The 25840-nt window shown below is 44.9% G+C and overlaps 1 protein-coding gene across 3 annotated transcripts in view; it reads left to right on the top strand.

Moving 5' to 3' along the window:
* The window catches only part of erbin (erbb2 interacting protein), a 272303-nt gene that overhangs the window by 170648 nt on the left and 75815 nt on the right, over window positions 1-25840 (top strand). For all 3 annotated transcript variants that reach the window (XM_055631977.1, XM_055631965.1, XM_055631973.1), the window contains exons 7-11: window positions 4741-4804; window positions 6910-6984; window positions 9157-9301; window positions 22932-23004; window positions 23856-23985. In XM_055631977.1, the coding sequence (XP_055487952.1) occupies window positions 4741-4804; window positions 6910-6984; window positions 9157-9301; window positions 22932-23004; window positions 23856-23985 (487 nt within the window). The remainder of the gene's footprint in view (window positions 1-4740; window positions 4805-6909; window positions 6985-9156; window positions 9302-22931; window positions 23005-23855; window positions 23986-25840) is intronic.

The raw sequence follows: 25840 nt of genomic DNA, 5'->3' as shown, positions 1-25840 counted from the left end.
TTCAGTTCCATGAGGACTTTGGGCTCAGTGAAACATTTCACAGCAATAAAAATAATGCACTTTACAGTTTAGATTCTAGCTTCATTCAGTTTAGAGATGCAGCCTGGAACCTTTTGGCCCTCCAGGCCAATCCCTGTACACATGCTCTCTCCTACACACACTAGGGACAATTTGCAGAAGCCAATTAACTTACAAACCTGCACTTCTTTGGAGTGTGGGAGGAAACCGGAGCACCCGGAGAAAACCCACGCAGGTCACAGGGAGAAGGTTCAAACTCCGTACAGACAGTGCCCGCATTCAGGATTGAACCCAGGTCTCTAGCACTGTAAGGCAGTAAAGGGCCCGTCTCACTTTCACAACCTAATTCACGACCTTTTTTACTCGTGGACATTTTTCATCGAGTACCTACGACTAGCATCACGGCCTGCTACGACCTTCCTATGACCTCCTACGACCTCGTGACGACCATGCTGCGAGTATGAGTCAAGGGCAAACTCGGCAGAGGTCGTGAATTAGGTCGTGAAAGTGGGACAGGCCCTTTAGGCAGCAACTCTAACGCTGCGCCACCGTGCTGCCCAAGCCAAGTTGACAGAGCAAGCTTGTCAATTAATTCATAAAGATCGAGTCATAAAGATCGAGGTTGCAGGAAATACTCATCTCTGAAGCAGAGTTTAAAATCTTGTAACTAATGCCGTTTACTATATGACGTTTCGGGTTGGGTCCTTCTTCAGACTGGAAGATAGAGGTGTGGGAGAGGAGGGACTGGGCTGGAGGCAAGAGAACTGATGACCTCAGGAAGGGTGGAGTCCATGATGGCCCATTGTTGGCTGGGGAAGATGTGCTAATACAGAGGGTTTCTTTGTTTCTGGCATTTTCTTGCCTCCAGTTTGCCTGACCATCATCTCTGGAGAACATGGAGAGATGACTTTACAGGTAGGGACCCTTCTTCAGACTGGAGAAGGATTGGGACCCTGGCCTATCAATGTTCTCCAGAGATGCTGCCTGACCCGCTGAGTTACTCCAGCACCCTGTGAAACATCACCTATCCCTTCTCTCCAGAGATGCTGCCTGACCCGCACAGTTACTCCAGCACTCTGTGAAACATCACCTATCCATGTTCTCCACAGATGCTGCCTGACCCGCTGAGTTACTCCAGCACTCTGTTTTAAAGTTATTGACCTGTTGTTGAACCATTGCGCAGTTTGTTGAACATGGGTAGTGTCGAGATTTAAATCTACAGACTTCACCGATGGGACATTTTGATAGATTTGTTCTGAAAGCAACTTTGGTCTTTTGCCAATAAACAGCCAGCATCCTTTTCGGGTTCATCTTTGTCAGATGTCCAATTCCGTACGATCAGATTTTCAACCAGCTAGATTTAAGGTTGATTACAGCGTATAGTTCATAAGTTCTCGGAGCAGAATTTTCATTTTCACACCGTACCCGTTGAAACATACAGAATAGTGAAAGGCTTGGATAGAGTGGAGATCAGGTAGGTTTAGGCGGACTGAGCGGAGGTGTTCAGCAAAACGATCGCCGAGCCCTCGCTTGGTCTCACCGATATATAGGATTTATAAGGAATAGGATTAGAATTAGGCCATTCGGCCCATCAAGTCTACTCCGCCATTCAGTCATGGCAGGCAGGCATCATCAAGGACCCACCACACACTCATCGCTGACTGGTTAGTACGCCACAAAAGCTTTTCACTGTACCTCTGTACACGTGACAATAAACTAAAATTGAACTGAACTCGAAAGATGAATCATTTGAATAGTGAAAGGCCTGGATGGAGTGGTTGTGGAGAGGATGTTTCCATTAGTGGGAGAGTCTAGGACCAGAGGTCATAGCCTCAGAATTAAAGGACGTTCACTTTCGGAAGGAGATGAGGAGTAATTTGGGACGAGATGGGACATGTTGGTCGGTGTGGACAAGTTGTGCTGAAGGGCCTGTTTCTATGCTGTATGACTCTAAAATTAGGTTAAAATATCTGGCCGTGACCTCTGCTGGTCCAGCAAAACGGATAATCCAGAAAGGCAGTGGAACCAAGGGTGCTGGAAAATCAGTGGTGAACCTATAGTTGATGCAAAATAAATTACTGAGCATTGATATAAGTTTTGATCGCTGGTCGGCGCAGACATTTTGCATCAGCTGATACTTTGAATGCTAAATTTTGGATGATTAAGAAGGAACTGCAGATGCTGGAAAATCGAAGGTGGACAAAAATGCTGGAGAAACTCAGCGGGTGAGGCAGCATTCATGGAGCGAAGGAAAAAAGCAACGTTTCGGGTCGAAACCCTTCTTCAGACTGATGTGAGGGTGTGGTGTGGTGGGAAGAAGAAAGGACGAGGTGGAGACAGTGGGCTGAGGGAGAGCTGGGAAGGGGTGGGAAAGTAGGGACTACCTAAAATTAGAGAAGTCAATGTTCATATGGCTGGGGTGCATGGTTGGTTTGAGCTGCAGGATACCAAACAATGTACAGTGCATTCAGAAAGTATTCAGACCCCTTCACTTTTCCACATTTTGTTACGTTACAGCCTTATTCTAAAATGGATTAAATTCTTTTTTTTAATCGTCAATCTACACACAATACCCCAGAATGAAGAAGCGAAAACTGTTGTTTAGAAATTTTTGCAAAGTAATTGCAAAGAAATAATTGAAATATCACATTTACATAAGTATTCAGACCCTTTGCTATGACACTCAAAATTGAGCTTCGGTGCATCCTATTTCCATTGATTATCCTTGAGATGTTTCTACAACTTGATTGGAGTCCACCAGTGGTAAATTAAATTGATTGTACATGATTTGGAAAGGCACACACCTGTCTATATAAGGTCCCACAGTGCATGTCAGAGCAAACACCAAGCTATGAAGACGAAGGAATTGTCCATAGACCTCCGAGACTAGATTGTGTCGAGACACAGATCTGGGGAAGGGTATAAAAACAATTTCTGCAGTATTGCAGGTCCCGAAGAGCACAGTGGCCTCCATCATTCTTAAATGGAAGAACTTTGGAACCACCAGGACTCTCCATAGAGCTGGCCCCCTGGCCAAACTGAGCAATCGGGGGAGAAGGGCCTTGGTCAGGGAGGTGACCAAGAACCTGATGGTCACTCTGACAGAGCTCCAGAGTTCCTTTGTGGAGATGGGAGAACCTTCCAGAAGGACAATTATATCAGCAGCACTTCACCAATCAGGCCTTTATGGTAGAGTGGCCAGACAGAAGCCACTCCTCAGTAAAAGACACATGACAGCCCGCTTGGTTTGCCAAAAGGCACCAAAAGCACTGCCAGACCATGAGAAACAAGATTCTCTGGGTCTGATGAAACTAAGATTGAACTCTTTGTCCTGAATGCCAAGTGTCACGTCTGGAGGAAACCAGGCACACTGCTCATCACCTGGCCAATGTCATAGCTACGGTTAAGCATGGTGGTGGTAGCATCATGCTGTGAGGATGTTTTTCAGCAGGGTGAGGTCAGGAACTGGGGGACAAGTTGGAATCAAGGATCAAGGGAAAGATGAACGGAGCAAAGAGATCCTTGATGAAAACCTGCTCCAGAGCGTTCTGGACCTCAGAGTGGGGGCGGAGGTTCACCTTCCAACAGGACAATGACCCTAAGCACACAGCCAAGACAACGCAGGAGTGGCTTCATGACAAGTCTGTGAATGTCCTTGAGTGGCCCAGCCAGAGCCTGGACTTGAACCCGATCGAACATCTCTGGAGGGACCTGAAAATAGCTGTGCACATCGACGCTCCCCATCCGACCTGACAGAGCCTGAGAGGATCTGCAGAGATGAATGGGAGAAATTACCCCAAATACAGGTGTGCCAAGCTTGTAGTGTCACACCCAAGAAGACTTGAAGCTATAATCGCTGCCAAAGATGCCTCAAAGTACCGAGCAAAGGGTCTGAATACTTATGTAAATGTGACATTTCAGTTATTCCTTTTTAATTACTTTGCAAATATTTCTAAACACCTGTTTTCACTTTATTTATTATGGGGTATTGTGTGTAGATTGATGATAAAAAAATAATTTAATCCATTTTGGACTAAGGCTGTAACGTAACAAAATGCGGGAAAAGTGAAGGGGTCTGTATACTTTCTGAATGCACTGTGGTTCCGACTTTCCCATTGGTTCAAGTACTTGGGAAATTTGTACTTTCAATAGCATGGAATTTAATTTTTAATTTTTGATTTAAGTCTCAGGAAAGACAGGAGCTTGGGAATCTAAATATTCAAAACTTATAACAATGCTCAGTGATTTATTTTGCATCAACTACGGGTTCACCACTGATTTTTCCACCATTCTTGGTTCCAGAGCCGTTCTGGATTATCCCTTTTACTGGACCAGCAGAGGTCACGGCCTCTGAGAGGAGTCCAATGGTACCAGAACGTTCCGCCGGGGGTCCGAGATACCGGCCCGCAAAGTCTGCCTCGGAAGTGGGCTATGGGAACGGATCTGCAGGCTCCGGCTGGGTCAGAGTTCCAGAGCCCCGGCCACAGAGGGCAAATTCCACCTGCCGATCGGCCGTGGAAGTCCCGATGAGGCCGAGATCGGCCGTCTCACCCGGCCTGGGCACCACATTTTGGGGGAGAGGGGAGAAGGAGGAGGAGGGGGTGAAGATTTCAAGTGTACCCTCGTAAATTTGTCTGGATTAAAGGTGGTTGCTGGAAAATTGGTGGTGGACTTTTTACCTCATTTCTATTTATCTTACTTATTCATCCTTGATCTTCCTAGAACCATGAGCAGACTGACTCAGCTGGAGAGATTAGATTTGGGAAGTAACGACTTCACGGATGTGGTAAGCAGTTCAAAAAAAAATCTCAATGAACATTTATTTTGCAAAGTCTGTGGGTTTTGGTGTTAGTTAATCTGGGGAATATTATCAACATCACACTGCTCCATAGTTGCTTTGAGATAGAGATACAAAGCAAATATTACGTTTTTTTTTTGCAAAACAAAGAGTTTGGCTGTGTCGGAAAAGGGGAGTCGGCAGCATTTACAGAGCGGGGGTGGAGCTGCTGTGTCACAGCGCCAGAGACCCGGTTTGATCCTGACCTCGGGTGCTGCTTGTGTGGAGTTAGCCAGTTCTCCCTGTGACCACATGGACTTCCTCCAGTTTCATCCCACATCCCGAAGACGGAGGGTTGTAGGTTCATTGGCCCTCTGTAAATTAAGAATAAGGGGTTGGCCATTTAGCACAGAGGTGGAAAAAAAAAAATTTCACCCAGAGGGTTATGAATCAGTGGAATTCTCTGCCTCAGAAGGCAGTGGAGGCCAATTCCCTAGATGCTTTGAAGAGAGAGTTAAATAGAGCTCGTAAAGATAGCGGAGACAAGGGATATGGGGAGAAGGCAGGAACGGGGTACTGATTGTGGATGATCAGCCATGATCACAATGAATGGCGGTGCTGGCTCAATGAGCCGACTGGCCTACTCCTGCACCTATTGTCTATTATCTAAAATGCCCTTGGAGTGTAGAGAGTGGATGTGAAAGTGGGATAACACAGAACTAGTGAATGGGTGATCGATGGTCGGCTGGGACTTGATGGGCCGAAGGGCCAACTTCAATGCTGTATATCTAAAACGAAGCACACTGCTTGTATAAACAAATGAATCAGCATGGATGCAGGAACTACCTTTTCTATACTGTTGGAAGTGTTTTACTGGAAATTAGGTAATGTCTTGAGTGATGGGAGCAGAATTAGGCCATTTGGCCCGTCAAGTCGACTCCACCATTCAATCATGGCTGATTTATCTCTCCCTCCTAACCCCATTCTCCTGACTTCTCTCCATAACCTCTGACACCAGTACTAATCAAGGATTATCTATCTCTGCCTTAAAAATATCCACTGATGGTCTCCACAACCTTCTGTGTCAAAGTATTCCACAGATTCACCACCGTCTGACTAAAGACATTTCTCCTCATCTCCTTCCTAAAAGAACGTCATTTAATTCTGAGGCTACGACCTCTAGTCCTGGACTCTCCCACTAGTGGAAACATCCTCTCCAGATCCATTGTATCCAAGCCTTTCACTATTCTGTACGTTTCAATGAGGTCCTCCCCTCATTCTTCTAAACACCAGCAAGTACATACCCAGTTTATCATAGGTTAACCTATTCATTCCTGCATTCATACTTGTAAACCTCAAAAGGTCAAATGTCAAAAATGTTTAAAGGTTTTGATTTATGTGCTATCATATCAAATCGCTATTTTTATTTTCATTAATAATGTATGTAGCCCATTTTGTGTTAAGTGCAAACAAAATCTGTCTTAACTTGAATTGCCCCTTTGTATTCTCCAACCATCTCAACGAGAAACACTCTCACTAAGCGAGCCTATTTAGTTCCCTGGTTAAATATGCAGTTAGTTAGTGTCCTAGGCATAAGTTTGTATAATCAGTTGAGTGAGTACTTTGGCTTTCGGCTTGGTTTTCTTGGTTGAGCGCTTATCCTAATGTTACAGCTCGTATTATGTGTTTTAATTGCAATTTAGAAAGATAAACTATAGACAATATGTGCAGGAGTAGGCCATTCAGCCCTTCGAGCCAGCATCGCCATTCAAAGTGATCATGGCTGATCATCCCCAATCAGTACCCCGTTCCTGCCTTCTCCCCATATCCCCTGACTCCGCTTATTTTTAAGAGCCCTGTCTAGCTCTCTCTTGAAAGTATCCAGAGAACCTGCCTAGACCACCCTCTGAGGCAGAGAATTCCATAGACTCACAACTCTCTGTGTGGAAAAGTGTTTCCTCATCTCCATTCTAAATGGCTTACCCCTTATTCTTAAACTGTGGTCCCTGGTTCTGGTCTCCTGAATTACTGAATGTTTAAAAAGCATCCCGTGCGTGTGCAATTTTTATAATTGTCCCTTTTATTCTGCCTGAAGTGAAGGTTTTTCATTTTAGCCTGAAGTGTTGGAGCAACTGACGGGACTTAAAGAGCTGTGGATGGATGGCAATAGACTTGCACTACTCCCTGGGGTATGTGTGTAACACTAATTGATACCCACTAATGTACAGACTTAACCATTAAGATGTACCAATCAATTCGACATTTAATTGGCAGCCCATTAAAGCTGGTTTTGACCGCACATATTGGATCCATTCGGAAGAATAATCCATTATCTGCACTTCTGAGTTCTTCAGCCAATGAGTAAAAATGAATGAGGTCAAATGCAAGATGAGATTTTCGAGTGTAAGCCTTGTTTTGTTCAGTTTGGAGATACAGCGTGGAAACAGGCCCTTCGGCCCACCGAGTCCGCACCGACCTGTGATCCCCGCCCACTAACACGATCCTACACACACTAGGGACACCAAGCCAATTAACCTACAAACCTGTACGTCTGTGGAGTGTGGGAGGAAACCGAAGATCTCGGAGAAAACCCACGCAGGTCGCGGGGAGAACGTGTACACAAGTACCCTTGGTTAGGATCGAACCCGGGTCTCTGCCACTGTAAGGCTGTAGCTCCACTGCTGCACCACTGTTATGCATCCTTACTTCATTTCAGGAATGTTAAGAAATCAGATTTCTATTAATTGCAAAAGTGAGACTACATTTCAGATCTGCTTTCATATAGCTGAACTCAACAAAGGAACCAGCATGGGGGAAACAATGGTGGGGACGGTGGGGAGAACAAAGGAGGACCTGGTGTGGGATATTTGGTAACTTTGATGGTGCCCTTTACATAGCGACTCTTTGTATACCTTGGGTACGCAAAACAATCGATAATGTTTTATTATTATTATTTAATGTTTTACGTGTCATTCCTAATTGTCACTGTATGTCATGTTGTCACTTATGGGCGGAGCATCAAGGCAAATTCCTTGTATGTGAATACTTGGCCAATAAATGTATTCATTCATTCAAATAATATTACAATGGCATGTCACATGTGACAATAAAGTATTATTAATTTATTCATTCATTCGTTCATTCATAAACTATGAGATAGAACCAATTTGGCAGTCTAAAACCTTGACATCTACAAGGCTGGTTGATTGACACCATGTCTACCACACATTCTCCAACTGCATGGCCTGGCTTGCTTAGTTCAGTTTAGTCTAGTGTCACATGTGCTGAGGTACAGTGGTCAGCGGAAATACAATTCATGCTTACAATCGAGCCATTTAGATAAGGGAGACACAAAAATGCTGGAGTAACTCAGTGGCTCAGGCAGCATCTCTGGAGAGAAGGAATGGGTGACGTTTCGGGTCGAGACCCTTCTTCAGTCTGATGTCAGGGAAGGGGGCGGGACAAAGATAGAATGTAGGCGGAGACAGTAGGACTGGTGGGAGAACTGGGAAGGGGGAGGGGGTGGAGAGGGAAAGTGAGGGCAACAGATTCTTGATTAGTATGTGTGTCAGGGGTTATGGGGAGAAGGGCTTTCTCTCTCCATGCCCGCATACATGATAATCCCCATTATACATGATAAGGGAGTTAACTTGCCTTTAGCCAGCCAAGTTCGATCAAGGACAGTCCGAACATGTCACAACCTGTCGCAGCGAGGCTCCTGACGGGCACCCGAAAAAGGGACCACATCACCCCGATCCTGGCCTCTCTCCACTGGCTCCCAGTGCGGTTCAGAATCAATTTCAAGATCCTCCTTTATGTTTACAAAGCCCTTAACGGGCTTGCCCCCACCTACATCAAAAATCTGCTCACCCACCACACCACCTCCAGGTCCCTCAGATCGGCCGACTTGGGGTTATTGAATATCCCGCGGTCTAGGCATAAGCTCAGGGGCATCCGCGCCTTTTGCGGTTGCAGCTCCTAGACTGTGGAACACCATCCCTCTTCCCATCAGAACTGCCCCCTCCATCGTCTCCTTTAAGTCGAGACTTAAAACTCGTGTTTACTCTCAAGCCTTTCTTGATGTCCTCCGAGTGAGGGCTATATGTATGTATTTATGTATGTGCTTAATCTATGAATCGCTGTTGTATAACGTTAGTACCTCCAACAATGTAAAGCACTTTGGCCATCGAGAGTTGTTTTTTAAATGTGCTATATAAGTAAAAGTGACTTGACTTGACTTTTTAGTGACTTGACAGCCTACCACTGATATCTGACCCGTAAATTAACCATTTATCTTTAAAAAAAAATAAAGAAATAGTCATTTTTAAATTTAACACTAACTCTTCCCTTTGTCATTGCAGTTCATTGGCAAATTAAAACAGCTGAGCTACTTGGATGTGTCCAAGAACAACGTGGAGATCGTGGACGATGCCATCTCGGGCTGTGAGAATCTCCAGGACCTTCTGCTCTCCAGTAACGTGCTTCAGCAGTTACCCGAATCCATTGGTGCGTTGGTCATTAAAGTCGACGTGCTTGAATACTTGTCTTCCGTGTTTGAAGTTGAAGTTTAGTTTGTTTTGCCAAGTGTACCGAGGTACTGTGGCGAGCGTTTGTCGTTTGCCAACCAGTTAGCGGAAAGGCAATACTTGCACAGATTCTTGATCTGTGCAGGTGTCTGGAGTCATGGGGAGAAGGCAGGAGAATGGGGTTGAGAGGGTAGGATAGATCGGCCATGATTGAATGGCGGAATAGAAATCGATGGGCCGAATTCTGCTCCGACAACTTATGACCTTAAGAATACGTGATTACAATCGAGCCGTCCACAGAGTACAGATACATGATAAAGGGAATAACGTTTAGTGCAAGGTAGAATCCAGTAAAGTCCAATTAAAGATTGTCCAAGGATCTCCAGTGAAGTAGATAGTAGCTCAGGACCATTCTCTAGTTGGTGGTAGAGTGGTTGACTTGCCTCAGAACAGCTGGGAAGAAACTGTCCCTGAATCTGTAGGTGCGGATTTTCACCCATTTATACGTCTTGCCTGATGGGAGAGTGGAGAAGAGGGAGTGACCGGGGGTGAGACTGGTCCTTGATTACGCTGCTGGCCTTGCCGAGGTAGCGTGAGGTATAAATGGAGTCAATGGAAGGGAGGTTGGCTTGTGTAACGGTCTGGGCTGCGTCCACAATTCTCCGCCATTTCTTGCGGTCTTGGGATGGAGCTGTTCCCAAACCGTGCTGTGATGCACCCCGATAAAATGCTTTCTGCGGCGCATCTGTAGAAGTTGGTGAGAGTTGATGGATTTAATGAAAGCAATGTGAATTCAACTGCAATATTTACAATGTCTGACAGCTTTATTTGAATTTTTCAGTAACCCCTTTGAGTGTCCCTGAGATGAAAAACATTGATTCGGAAATGTAAAACTTAGTCTGGATTTAGAATCTTTCCATACCCATTAATTAAATAGCCAATGGTTTACGGTTTGGAAAAAAGTTATCTTCAGAAGAAACAATGGAATGTTTTTAAATGATTAATTTTGGTTTGCATAACAACTTATAACTTTTTTACCAGCTGTGTGATATCAAACAACTTTCAAGATTTCAACAGTGTTTCATTTGACATCACTGGTTTTCTTTGGCAAAGACGCAAGTTTATACTTGAGCAAGCCTAATTGAATAAATGAGCAAAATACAAAGTGCTGGAATAACTCGACTAAACCTTCACTTCTTTGGGGGGGGGGGGGGGTGTGGGAGGAAACCAGAGCACCCGGAGAAAACCCACGTGGGCACAGAGAAAACATGCAAGCTCCATGTAGACAGCACCTGTAGTCAGAATCGAACCTGGGTCTCTGGCGCTATAAAGCAGCAGCACGATGACTGTGCCGCCACGACCCGCTGAGTTACTCCAGAACTTTGTGTTTTGCTCAGGATTCCAGCATCTGCGGTTTCTAGTATCGCTAATTGATTAAAACGGTACCTGGGTTTCTCCACGAATTGTCACCTTGTCGTGGTGGAGAAGCTTGTGTGGTCCTGAGATCCTGAGAGCGATGCCGTCTGGTAGGGGCCACCCATGGCGGTACGGTCGAAGGGGAGGTCTCTGACAAAGAGCAATCCAACCGAGACCTCAACGGTGGAACAGGCGGAGGACGATGGCTGACCTTAGTGGAGCGTCACAACGGCTGGGAAGGCGGATGAAGGCTGCAGCAGAAAAGGGTCTCCGGTCGTCTTGGACTCCATGCCACTGGATCCTGACCCAGATCTGTCAAGGACCGTGGGGTGGCTGTCTGTGCACCAGTCTCCCCACGTTAAACAAAGTCACGCACAGGCGTCCTCCATATGGGGAATAGCACCCTGGAGACACCCCTGGTCAGCCATGACCGAAGGGAGCCAAAGAAAGACATGGGCTTATGGGGTTGAGTTTTTGGGACAGGTTGAACAGGCAGGCATTTTTGTACCTTGGAACGTAAGAGGCTGAGGGATGACCTTATTGAGATGTGGAAGGCCATGGATAAAGTGAGCACTCATTCTTTTGCTCAGGGTAGAGGATTCACAAACTAGAGGACATATGGTTAAGGTGGGAGGGGGGAGATTTAAGAATCACTTTGGGCAACTTGTCATGGACACTCGAAGTAACAAGGAAGCTCACAACAGATTCCGAATCCATTGTGCGTTGGTCATTACAGTCGACGAATTGAATACTTGTCTTCCGTGTTTGAAGTCGAAGTTTTTTGTTTTGGGTGTATCTGGAACGAACCAGTTAGCGAAAAGCCAGAGTCTGTGCAGGTGTCTACTATGGGATTCAAATGGGGTTGAGAGGGGTGGATAGACGTTATAAATTCTGCAGAGTATGTGATACAGCGTGGTATCTTGATAAAGGGAATAACGTTTAGTGCAAGTAGAGTCCAGTAAAGTCCAATTTAAAGATGTCCAAGGACAGGTCTACTTGGTTGACTTTCCCTCCCCTGAATCTGCAAATGCTGCCGACTGCCGAGTTCCTCCAGAGGTCTAGAAGAGGGAGTGACCGGGGGGGAGTTTGTGGTACGGTGCTGGCCTGCGCCATATCTCCGCAATTGAGTGCTGGTCTGTGTGCACCCCGAAAAATGCCTTCTGCGGCTTGCATCTAAAGTTGTGTGGAGTTAGGTTAGAGTGTAACGGTCTGGGCTGCCGTCCACAATTCTCCGCCATTTCTTGCGGTCTTGGGGATGGAAAACCGTGCTGTGATGCACCCCGATAAATGCCTTCTGCATATAGTTGATGGATGAAAGCAATGTGAATTCAACTGCAATATTTACAATGTCTGACAGCTTTATTTGAATTTTTCAGTAACCCCTTTGAGTGTCCCTGAGATGAAAAACATGCCGGAAATGTAAAACTTAGTCTGGATTTAGAATCCCATACCCATTAATTAAATAGCCAGCTTTGGAAAAAAGTTATCTTCAGAAGAAACAATGGAATAGAATGATTAATTTTGGTTTGCCCAACTTATAACTTTTTTACCAGCTGTGTGATATCAAACCAAGATTTCCCAGTGTTTCATTTGACATCACTGGTTTTTTCTTTGGCAAAGACCAAGTTTTATACTTGAGCAAGCCTAATTGAAATAAATGAGCAAAATACAAAGTGCTGGAATAACTCGACTAAACCTTCACTTCTTGGGGGGGGTGTGGGAGGAAACCAGAGCACCCGAGAAAACCACGTGGGCACCAAGCTCCATGTAGACAGCACCTGTAGCGGCGCTATAAAAGCAGCAGCACGATGACCCCGCCGCCACGACCCCTGACCTCCAGAAACTTTGTGTTTTGCTCAGGATTCTCTGCGGTTTCTAGTATCGCGGTTTCTAATCTCTCCCACGGATTGTCACCTTGTCGTGGTGGAGAAGCTTGTGTGGTCCTGAGATCCTGAGAGCGATGCCGTCTGGGGCTATGCTCCTGGTAGGGCCACCCATGGCGGTAAGGTCGAAGGGGAGGTCTCTGACAAAGAGCAATCCAACCGAGACCTCAACGGTGGAACAGGCGGAGGACGATGGCTGACCTTAGTGGAGCGTCACAACGGCTGGGAAGGCGGATGAAGGCTGCAGAAGAAAAGGGTCTCCGGTCGTCTTGGACTCCATGCCACTGGATCCTGACCCAGATCTGTCAAGGACCGTGGGGTGGCTGTCTGTGCACTAGTCTCCCCACGTTAAACAAAGTCATGCACAGGCGTCCTCCATATGGGGAATAGCACCCTGGAGACACCCATCGTCAGCCATGACCGAAGGGAGCCTAAGAAAGACCTGGGCTTATGGGGTTGAGTTTTTGGGACAGATTGAACAGGCAGGCATTTTTGTACCTTGGAACGTAAGAGGCTGAGGGATGACCTTATTGAGATGTGGAAGGCCATGGATAAAGTGAGCACTCATTCTTTTACTCAGGGTAGAGGATTCACAAACTAGAGGACATATAGTTAAGGTGGGAGGGGGGAGATTTAAGAATCACTTTGGGCAACTTGTCATGCACTCGAAGGGTATCTGGAACGAATTGCCAGAGTAAAATACTATGCATTCAAATAATGGAGGCAGCGTTATAAATTCAGTGTGTGATACAGCGTGGTATCTTCTCCAGTCGTGGTTACAGGTCACTTGGCCGTTCCCTCCACAAATGCTGCCTGACCTGCCGAGTTCCTCCAGCACGTTATGTGTTTTTACTGAAGATATCGGCAACTGCTGTGTCTTGTGGCTCTATATATTCCATGTCATAGAGTCATACAGCGTGGACATGCCCTTTGGCCCAACTTGCCCACACCAGCTATCATGTCCCATCTAGATTAGTCCCACCTGCCTAATATGTCCCAGATCCCTCTAAACCTGTCCTATCCATATACCTGATTAAATGTTTCTTGAAAGTTGCGATAATCCCTGCCTCAACCACCTTGCCTGGCAGCTCGTTCGTTCCATACCCCCACCCCATACACCCACCACATTTTGCAAATAGTTACCCCTCAGATTCTTATTCAATCTCCCCCCCCCCCCCCCCCCCCCATGTCCTCTGGTTCTTGATTCCCTAACTCTGGGCAAGAGACACTGGGCATCTACTCCTCTCATTATTTCTTACACCTCTATAAGATCACCCCTCATGCTCCTGCAGCTCCTAGGAACAGAGTCACAGCCTGCTTAACCTCTCCATATTACTCAGGACTTGGATTCCTGGCAACAACCTCGTAATTCTACGAGCAAACAAACGACCGATAGGAAACCCAGTAAATAAAGAAATGGCAACCAATTTAATTGAATAAGTCTGAAGAAGGACCCTGAGCCGAAACATCACCTGTGGAGTCTAAAGCAGGTTGTCGACCTGAAATGTTTCCTATCCACGCCAGGGATGCTGCATGACCCGCGGAGTCACTCCAGCACTTTTGTCTATTTTTTTTTTGTAACGCAGCATCTGCAGTTCCTTGTGTTTAGTTGAATAACTCATTCATCTCATTGTGAAATTTGAAAACTACAAAGTATGTCAATTTCAGCTTCGTAAAGCAAAATTCTCTTGGAACACAGAAATGGAAAACACCGTCAAGTCAGTTAATGAAACTGCTTAGACGAAGACTGTCTCCTTATGGGCCTGTCCCACAGGCGATTTTTTTTTTTTTTTTTTTAAATTTTTTTTTTTTTTTAGGCGACTAGGCTGTCGCCGGGGTGTCGCCTGTATGGTCGTGAGTTGTCTCCTCAGTCACCCAAAGAGTCGCAGCGTCTATCTGGTCGCCTCTGGATTTTCAACATGCTGAAAATCTTTCGGAGACAGTCAGCGACAATGAGTTTGACGCCAATAAGCGTGGCTTGGCTTCTCATGACGTGGTTATTGCCAGGTTAACGTAGGTTGTTGCTAGTGTTGACTATGGGTTTTTTTTTGTTGGTGTTAAAGTAATGATTCTATTTCAAATGTTATGTCAAAGGGGGGGGGGGGGGGGGGGGGGGGGGGGGGGGGGGGTCCAGTCACCGTTTTTTTATTGTGACCTGCTACCATGACAGTCGCCAAAAAATAGCCTGAGTGGGACAGGCCCTTAAATACATTTCCATTCACTCTAGACGCTCTCCTGTCGTGATCCATGGTATTTTTTTTGTAGTGGTCACATCTTGAAACAATGTGCAGTGAGGAGGTTCAAGAATCGCCCATTCTGATTCCTTCGCTCAGCACATCCATTTTGATTCATTTAACTTCTTCTCACAACGGCTCGAGCACTTAAAGACTGCGGTAAAACCAGATTGGTAGATGACTCGATGAAATCCAAACCTTCACGATTGATTGAAGGAGCTCCTAATAATTTAAACGAATAGCTGATGACTGCAGGAGGTAAAACATTTTTATGGTCAATTCTATCCATTTGGGGTGTAATATATATATAAGGCACTGCAAGATAAATGATGAATGATTTCATATGACAGCACTGGGCCTGTACTCGCTGGAGTTCAGATGGATGAGGGGCGACTTCATTGAAACTTACCGAATAGTGAAAGGCCTGAATAGAGTGAATGTGGAGGGGATGTTTCCACCAGTGGGAGAGTCTAGGACTAGAGGTCATAGCCTCGGAATTAAAGGACGTTCTTTTAGGAAGGAGCTGAGGAGGCATTTCTTTAGTCAGGGTGGTGAATCTGTGGAATTCATTGCCACAGAAGGCTGTGGAGGCAAAGTCAGTGGATATTTTTAAGGCAGAGATAGATAGATTCTCGATTCGTACGGGTGTCAGAGGTTATGGGGAGAAGGCAGGAGAATGGGGTTAGGAGGAAGAGATAGATCAACCACGATTGAATGGCAGAGTAGACATGATGGGCTGAATGGCCTAATTCTAATCCTTTCACATGAATTTATGAACTAATGATTGGGGTTAAGAGGGAAAGATGGAACAGCCATGATTGAATGGCGGAATAGACTTGAAGGGCCGAATGGCCTAATTCTGCTCCTATCACACGAGTATATGGACAAGTATGATTGTGGGGCAGAGGTTGGAGCGTGTGTCCAGTTAGATTGTCGGGCAGAAAAGACTGGACACGATTCCAAAAGTGATCTGGAGAGCTTGGCGTAAAGGGCCTGTCCCACTTTCACAACTTAATTCAAAACCTCTGCCGAGTTTAAAGGACCTAAATAAAAAAATCAAGATCGTGGTAATCTATAAACTCCTACGACCTTCCACGACTATGTTCACAAACTCCTACGAGTATGTCTACGAATTCCCACCACTATTTCGACGCCCTCCTTACGAGTAAAAAGTTGCAATTTCTTTCATCCCGACCATTTTTTTTACTCATGGACATTTATTACCGGGCTGGAAAACCCGTCCCGACTTACCTGATGCCACGAGTACCTACGGCTGGCATAACGAGCCGCTACGGTATATCTACGAACTCGTACGTACTCGTTGCGAACATTCTGCAAGTTTGAATCAAGGGGAATGCATTTTGTTGTCTCTGTACTGTACACTGACAATGACAATTAAAATTGAATCTGAATCTGAATCTGAAAACTCTGGAGAATTCGTGAATTACCTCGTGAAAATGGGACAGGCCCTTAAAGAGTCTTGTAAAGTGGTGAGCAAGTGTCACACCCGTTTGCAGTTGTCCAAAACCTCTGCCTGAAAACATAAGTGTAATGTGGTACCGTAACAGAGCCTAGAACTTGACCAGATCAATCAACAAATAAACACATTGGATTAATGAATCCTTGCATTGCAGTCTTAGCTCAAAATGTCATCATCTGTGCTTCCTTGCCTCTACTTGCTATAGTGTTAAGTGCTTAGTCTTGGCCTGTCTTGGCCTTATTGTACTTCATTTAAGAAATGCGTGGGGCAAGAAGAGTTAGCAGGAGCAAGGCAAACAGTAAATGTTATTGAAAAAGATATTTTCTCAGAATTGAAGACACAATGAATTGTAGATGTTGGAAATTGAAGTAAAATACAAATAAACGCGCGGGTCAGGCAGAATCTCTGGATTTCATTGCCAGGCGATGTGTAAAGTCTGAAGAAAGGTCCCGGCCCAAAATGTTACCTGCCATGTTCTCTAGAGATGCTGCTTGACCCACTGGGTTAAATCGGCACTTTGTGTTTTTCTCAGAACTAATTAATATTTCCAAGTAGTGAAGCGTCAGATGCATGAAGGTAACATTTCAGTTCTGAAGATGGTTCCATGGTACTTCATTGCCGCATAGGATCATAGTCGTACAGCGTGGAAACAGGCCCTTCGGCCCAACTCGCCCGCACCGGCCAACGTGCCCCATCTATTTGTCCTACCCGCCTGCGTTTGGCCCATACCCCTCCAAACCTGTCCTATCCATGTACCTGTCCAAATCTTTCTGAAATGTTGGGATAGTCCCTGCCTCAACTACCTCCTCTGGCAGCTCGTTCAAGTCGAGTCAAGTTTATTCGTCACATACACATAAGAGATGTGCAGTGAAATGAAAAGTGGCAATGCTCGTGAATTGTGCAAAAAAACAAACAAACAAACTGCAAACAGAATGGAACAGAATCACATATTCACATATTACATATTTGTGGGAGGGAGGGAAGAAAAAAGAAAAAAAAACAGCAATTTAAAAAAGACACCACACAACAGTTCCATACACCCACCACTTTTTGAGTGAGAAGGTTACTCCTCAGGTTCCTATTAAATCTTTCCCTCTCACCTTGAACCCATGTCCTCTGGTCCTCAATTCCCCTACTCTGGGCAAGAGATTCTGTGCATCCACCCGATCTATTTCTCTCATGATTTTTTTTTTCCACACCTCTATAAGATGCCCCCTCATCCTTTGGTGCTCATGTGTGTAGTGCAAATGCACTGTGAAATTTGTTTCTCACAAACAGTCCAGTAGAGTATCATCATACCATTTGTACAGCAATAGTCTACAGAGCCCGCATGCAAGAGGCATCATGTTAGGCACCAATTTCCAAGAGATTTCCTGATTGTACTTTTGATCTATCACCGTTTTTGCGACTGAATGGTGAAAGGCTTGGATACAGTGAATGTGGAGAGGATGTGTTCACTCGTGGGAGAGTCTTGGACCAGGGGGCAAGGCTTCAGAATGAAAGGACGTTCCTTTAGAAAGGAGATGAGGAACCTCTTTAGTCAGAGGGTGGCGAATCTGTGGAGTTCATTGCCGCACAAGGCTGTGGAGGCCAAGTCAGTGGATATTTTTAAGGCGGAAATTGATAGATTCTTGATTAGTGCCTTGTCAGGGGTTATGGGGAGAAGGCAGGAGAACGGGGTTGAGAGGGAGAGATAGATCAGCTATGATTGAATTGTGGAGCAGACTTGATGGGCCGAATTGCCTACTCATTATTGAAACATATAAGATTATTAACGGTTTGGACACGCTAGAGGCAGGAAACGTGATCCCGATGTTGGTGGAAGTCCAGAACCAGGGGCCACAGTTTAAGAATAAGGGGTAAGCCATTTAGAACAGAGACGAGGAAACACTTTTTCTCACAGAGAGTGGTGAGTCTGTGGAATTCTCTGCCTCAGAGGGCGGTGGAGGCAGGTTCTCTGGATGCTTTCAAGAGAGCTGGATAGGGCTCTTAAAAATAGCGGAGTCAGGGGATATGGGGAGAAGGCAGGAACGGGGTGCTGATTGTGGATGATCAGCCATGTTCACATTGAATGGCGGTGCTGGCTCGAAGGGCCAAATGGCCTACTCTTGCACCTATTGTCTATTACTATTACTTTCTATTACTGTATCTCTAAACTAAACTGCCAGTTAGTGCAGAGCTTCCTGCCCTTGTTTCTTTCATATCCAGTTGCAAAAATCAAACCCCTGAAATGGCAAAACATGTGAAATATTGGCAGGAGAAATCGGGGAACAACAACTTTGAGATTTCTGCTTTCAGTATAACATGTGCAAATAAGCGTTTCTCTTCAGTTTCGGGTCTAATAATAATGAGAGCAGAAAGTCCCATTGCCGTTCCCAAATGTAAAACTGATCGAAACCCGAAGTGTTGGAGAAACTCGAAGTGTCCGGCAGCATCTGTGGATGGAGTGGACTGGCAACGTTTCGGGTCAGGACAATGTTCAAAACATTGTAGTAGGGGGGAGAAAAACCTGGCAAGTGATAGGTGGATACCGATGTTGGGGGTGGGGGGGTGGGGGGCTAAGCCTGGCAAGCGATATAAGATTATTGTTTGGACCCGCTAGAGGCAGGAAACATGTTCCCGATGTTGGGGGAGTCCAGAACCAAGGGCCACAGTTTAAGAATAATGAGTAAGCCATTTAGAACGGAGACGAGGAAATACTTCTTCTCACAGAGAGTGGCGAGTCTGTGGAATTCTCTGCCTCAGAGGGCGGTGGAGGCCGGTTCTCTGGATACTTTCAAGAGAGAGCTATAGATAGGGCTCTTAAAGATGGCGGAGTCAGGGGATATGGGGAGAAGGCAGGAACGGGGAACTGAATGGCGGTGCTGGCTCGACGGACCGAATGGCCTACTCCTGCACCTATTGTCCTATTGTGCATGAACGAACGGCAGATGCTGGTTTACGGCGAATGTTTGTGGGTCAACGGGCCTCTGTAAATTGGCCCTTCCATGTAGGATGTGAAACTGGGATAACATGGAACTAATGTACAGATAGACACAAAATGCTGGAGTAACTCAGCAGGACAGACAACATCTCTGGAGAGAAGGAATGGTGGCGTTTTGGGTTGAGAATGAAGGGTCTCGATCCGCAACGCCACCTATTCCTTTTTTCCCAGACATGTTGTCTGACCCGCTGAGTTACTCTAGCTTTAAGTGATAGGTGGATACAGGTGAGGGGGAGGGGTTTTATTGCCAGAGGGATGGAGTAGGTGACAAAAGAGAGGTGGATAAATAGATAGTTGAATGGTTTTGAATGAATTCACAATGCTTTAGGTGATGCTGCTGCTTTCAGCTACATCTCTCAGTCAAGTCACTTTTATTTCTATAGCACGTTTAAAAAGACAACTCTCGTTGACCAAAGTGCTTTACATTGGTGGAGGTGCTAACATTATACAACAGTGGTTCATAGATTAAGTACATACATATAGCCCTCCCTCGGAGGACGTCAAGAAAGGCTTGAGAGTAAACATGAGTTTTAAGTCTAGACTTAAAAGAGTCGATGGAGGGGCAGTTCTGATGGGGAGACGGATGCTGTTTCAGTCTAGGAGCTGCAACCGCAAAGGCGCGGTCGCCCCTGAGCTTATGCCTAGACCGCGGGATGTTAAATAACCCCAAGTCGACCGATCTGAGGGACCTGGATGTGGTGTGATGGGTAGCAGACTTTTGATGTAGGTGGGGGCAAGCCCATTAAGGGCTTTGTAGACATAAAGAAGGATTTAAATTTATTCGGAACCGCACAGGGAGCCAGTGGAGAGAGGTTTGAACATCAACCAATCAAAACATCTCTACCTCTCCCTCTGGCTTTTCACTTCACTCCTCGTCTCTAAGAAGAGAACAGGAGTGAAATGTACAGCCAGGCGAGATGTAGATGGATGGATCTAAGACTCGTCCAAACATTGGGAACATTTTTCCTGACTGGACAATCTAGATGCAGGAAACATGTTCCCAATGTTGGGCGACTCCAGAACCAGGGGCCACATGTCTTAGAATAAAGGGGAGACCATTTGAGAGGGGAGAAAAAACCCAGAGAGTTGTGAATTTGTGGAATTCCCTGCCACTGAGGCCAAATCACTGGATGGATTTAAGAGAGAGTTGGATAGAGCTCTAGGGGCTAGTGGAATCATGGGATATTGGGAGAAGGCAGGCACGGGTTATTGATTGGGGACGATCAGCCATGATCACAATGAATGGTGGTGCTACCTCGATGCACCTATTTTCTATGTTTCTATGAGTCAAGTTTCAGTTTCAGCCATTTAAAACTGATCATGAATTAATTAAAAAAATACTCTATATTGATTTTGCACACAAACATTTTGTTTTAAAACAGAATATCAACAATTTATATTAAAGTATAGGGAGGCATGGCAGCGCAAAGGTAGAATTGCTGCCTTCAGACTATCCTTGATCGGACTTAGCTGGCATTACCTTGCACTAAACGTTATTCCCTTATCACATATCTGTACACTGCAAATGGCACAATTGTAATCATGTATTGTCTTTCCGCTGACTGGATAGCACGCAACAAAAGCTTTTCACTGTACCTCGCTACAGGTGACAATAAACTAAAATGTAACAATCCTGAGATTCCAAAGATGTACAGGTTTGCAGGTTAATTGGCTTCAGTAAAATTATAAACTGTGCCTGCTCTGTGGTATAGTGTTAGTGCACGGGGATCGCTGTTCGGCGTGGACTCAGTGAGCCAAAGGGCCTGTTTCCGCGCTGTATTTCTAAACTAAGAGGAGTGAAATGTAAAGCCAGAGAGAAAGATGTAGGTGGAAGGGGGACATCATCTCAAAGGTGCAGGAGGAGGAGGTAATTCGGCCCTTCGAGCCAGCACCACCATTCATTGCGATCATGGCTGATCGTCCCCAATCAATAACCCGCGCCTGCCTCCTCCCCATATCCCTTGATTCCACTAGCCCCTAGAGCTCTATCTAACTCTCTCTTAAATCCACCCAGTGATTTGGCCTCCCCTTTATTCTAAGACTGTGGCCCCTGGTTCTGGACTTGCCCAACATTGGGAACATCTTTCCTGCATCTAGCTTGTCCAGTCTTTTTATAATTTTATATGTTTCTATAAGATCCTCCTAAACTCCAGTGAATACAAGCCTAAAACTGATGATGAATTAACTAAAAAATTAGTGATTTTCTATATTTTTTCTATATTGATTCTGCAATTTTGTTTTTTAAAAAGCAAATTATATTTTCAAGGTAACAGTAGAATGTCAACAATTTATGTGAAAGTATTTTTATATACTGTGTATATTGTATTATATTAAAGTACTGTTAAGTAAAGGGGTAAACAAGCCAGACATAAGATCCTGAGGGAGTAAACACGTCTACCTGGAATGTTGCTTGTCCATATCCCTCCACAGTTGCTGCCTGACCTGAGTCCATCTAGCAGATAGGTTTTTTTTGCCCAAATGCTAAAAGGATATTTATCCTGCTGGGGAAATCTAGGATCACAGTTTCAGAATACAAGATCATTGAAGATAGACGCAAAGTACCGGAGTAACTTATCATCTCCGGAGAAAATTGATGGATGACGTTTCAGGCCGGGACTCTTCTCCAGACTGAAGAAGAGGTTCCGACCCGAAACGTCACCCATCCTTTTTCTGCCTGGCCCGCCGAGTAACTACAGCACCATGTGTCTAAAGGTGTATCCACACATAAAAGATAATCGCTTTTATACAGAGGGATCTTTCTTTTCTGCAGATTATGGATCTTTGGAATTTTCCGCTTGAGAAATGTGTGAAAAGTGAATCTGCTCCAAAAGCTGATAGATCTTTTGACAAGGGAATCACAGATCAAGGAAGATGGAGCTGAGATTCAGATCAGATATAACCTGATGGAATGGCAGATTAGGATCGCAGGGATGTGGCACTTAGTTTAGAGATGCAGAGTGGAAACAGGCCCCAGTTCTATCGTACATAGTTAGGAACAATTTACAGAAGCCAATTAACCTACAAACCTGTACGTCTTTGGAGTGTGGGAGGAAATCGGAGCGCCCGGAGAAAACCCACGCGGTCACAGGGAGAACGTACAAACTCTATACAGACAGCACCCGCAGTCAGGATCGAACCGGGGTCTCTGGCGCCGTGAGGCAGCAACTCTTCCGCTGCACCCAATTTAGTACTATTTGTTATCTTAACTTTTAGCATTCTGCGCATTTGATCTAAATTTAGACAATAGACAATAGGTGCAGGAATAGGCCATTCGGCCCTTCGAGCCAACACCGCCATTCAATGTGATCATGGCTGATCTTAATTTCTTAAGAACCGATAACATGATTTACACCCAAGATAGACACAAAAAGCTGGAGTAACTCAGCGGGACAGGCAGCATCTATGGAGAGAAGGAATGGGTGATGTTTGGGTCAGATCCTTCAGTCCTGAAAATGGGACTCGATCCGAAACGTCATCTATTCCTTTTCCTTTTCTCCAGAGATGCTGCCTGTCCCACTGAGTTCCTCCAGCTTTTTGTGTCTATCTTGGGTGTAAACCAGCATCTGCAGTTTCTTCCTACACATGATTATAATGGTTCATTCCTATCATTCCAGGTTCCCTTAAAAAACTGACTGCACTTAAAGTGGATGAAAACCAGTTGATAAGTTTACCAGATTCAATTGGAGGGTAAGTATTTTGGATTGACTTACTTTTAATGAATGGATGGATGAATGAATGAATGAATGAATGAATGAATGAATGAATGTATGCATGATTGAATGTATGAATGATTGAATGCATGAATAAGCTTATTGGCCAATTATTCACATACAAGGAATTTGCCTTGGTGCTCCTTTTGATAAAGTGAAAGTGTTAATTGCTTCAGCAGTCAATAGCTGGGGGGAAATTATTTCTGTAATTTAAACTGGTGAGGGTTCTTGCCAGGGAATATTGAGATATTTAGCTTTTTAGAAGGGTGAAGGGGGGGGACATTGAAACTTACTGAACAGTGAAAGGCTTGGATAGAGTGGAGAGGATGTTTCCACTTGTGAGAGGGTCTAGGACCAGAGGGCACGGCCTCAGAATAAAAGGACCTTTCTTTCAGAAGGAGATGAGGAGGAATTTCCCTAATCGGACGGTGGTGAATCTGTGGAATTCATTGCCGCCACCGAACGCTGTTGAGGCCAAGACAACAAACACTGTGCAGGCGGAGATTGATAGATTCTTGATTAGTACCGGTGTCGGGGGATATGGGGAGAAGGCAGGAGAATGAGTTCTTGATTGGGGATGATCAGCCATGACCACAATGAATGACGGTGCTGGCTCAAAGGGCCGAATGGCCTCCTCCTGCACCTAATTTCTATGTTTCTATGTTTCTAATGGGGTTGAGGGGAAAGATAGATCTCCATGGTTGAATGACGGAGTAGACTTGATGGGCCGAATGGCCTAATTCTGCTTCTTTCACTTATGAACTTATGTCATGTTTTAATGTGTGTTGTCTAATGCAATCATTTATTTATTTATTTGCATCTGTATAGGCTTTCTTGTTTAGAAGAATTTGATTTCAGTTTTAATGAAATTGAAGTCTTGCCTCCTACAATCGGTCAGCTACAGAATCAAAGAACTCTTGCAGCAGATCATAATTTCATTACAGATCTTCCTTCAGAGGTAACGTCTTTACATTTTTTTCTCACCGTCTGCTTCAGTGATAGTACTTTGATTAACTCGTAGTCAATGGGCCGAGTGGCCTAATACAGCTCCCATGTCTCATTGTGGTTGAACTGTGAACCTTTCGGTGTGATTTGTTGGTTTAGTTTAGAGATACAGCGCGGAAACAGGCCCTTCGGCCCACCGGGTCCGTGCTGACCCAGCGATCCCCGCACATTAACACCACCCTACACCCACTAGGGACAATTTTTACATTCACCAAACCAATTAACCTATAAAACTGTACGTCTTTGGAGTGTGGGAGGAAACCGGAGCTCCCGGAGAAAACCCACGCGGGTCACAGGGAAAATGTACAAACTCCGTACAGACAGCGCCCGTTGTCGGGATTGAACCCGGGTCTCCGGCGTTGCATTCGCTGTAAGGCAGCAACTCTACTGCTGCGCCACCGTGACCGCCCTAAAGATGTTGTGAGATTTATTCAGTTTCTTATTGGGGATATACATTTTCACACTTCTGTACTCCTTGCCTGATGGGAGAGGGGAGAAGAGGGAATGTCCGGGGTGCGGCTGGTCCTTGATTACGCTGCTGGCCTTGCCGAGGCAGCGTGAGGTATAAATGGAGTCAATGGATGGGAGGTTGGTTTGTGTGAGGGTCTGGGCTGCGTCCACAATTCTCTGCAGTTTCATGTGGTCTTGGATGGAGCTGTTCCCAAACCGTGCTGTGATGCAGCCCAATTCAATGCTTCCTGCAGCACATCTGTATACATTGGTGAGGCTCGTCCTTGACAGTGCATGTTTTAATATTGCTCCTCCCCTAAATTTTATCTGTGTTCCACAACACTTGAATTCCAGGCTCCGTAGAATATGCCCTCATTTGAAACTCAAGACTGAGCATCAGATTAGTGATATGTAATGTGCTCAACTTGGCATATTGATATGGGGCTTGACTATGTTATCTCTGCCTCTTGATAACGGCATCTTCCGTGTTTTTAAGAAAATCTCCTGATGATTTTTGATCAGGCATGTACTTTGTTCATTGACTTTATCTCCAGTAATACATGTTTGTGCAAGCCAAGCTTCAGAAACATGCACTGCAGCCCATCTGTTGAGCTTTGGAAGCAAATAGATGTGTGTGAAACATTCTGTATTGGTACATGAGCTGGGTAATTACAATAATAATAATAATAATAATAATAATTTTATTTATAGAGCACTTTAAAAACAAACATAGCTGCAACAAAGTGCTGTACATCACTAATCATTGACAAAAAAGTTAATACACACCAAAAATAACAATCAAAAGAAATAGTAGGAAAAGTCACAAAATGATCAGGGTGATGCCAGGGCTGGGTGAGGGGGGAAGTATATCTCCATCTTTTTTCTTTCTTATCTCTTTTCTTTTCTCTGGCACTTCTTTGGTAGCTAACGGGTCTTTTTCTCGCTCTTTCTTATTTTACTTTTCTTCATTCCCTTTTTTCTCTTTTTCTTCTTTTTTTTTCTTCCTTTTTTTTAAAATTTAGGTTCCAACGTTAAAAATGAAGCTGTACAATAATTGTATAACTGTTATGTCGATTGCCTTATACTTGTACAATCGCTTCTAATGAAATAAATTTCAAAAAAATAGAAAAAAAATGATGAGAGGCTTGGATAGGGTAGAGAGCCAGAACCTTTATCCCAATGTGGATTTATCAAGCACTAGAGAGCATTGCTAGAATGTCAGAGCGGGAAGATATTCTGACTACGGGTGCTGTCTGTATGGAGTTTGTACGTTCTCCCCGTGTCCGCCTGTTTTTTTTCTCCGGGTGCTCCGATTCCTCCCACACTCCAAAGACGTACGGGTCTGTAGGTTAATTGGC

Source organism: Leucoraja erinacea, chromosome 3 (genome assembly GCF_028641065.1).
Source record: "Leucoraja erinacea ecotype New England chromosome 3, Leri_hhj_1, whole genome shotgun sequence".
Taxonomy (NCBI): Eukaryota; Metazoa; Chordata; class Chondrichthyes; order Rajiformes; family Rajidae; genus Leucoraja; species Leucoraja erinaceus.
The sequence above is the reverse complement of the archived record's forward strand: the minus strand, read 5'-3'. Positions and strand labels throughout refer to the sequence as shown.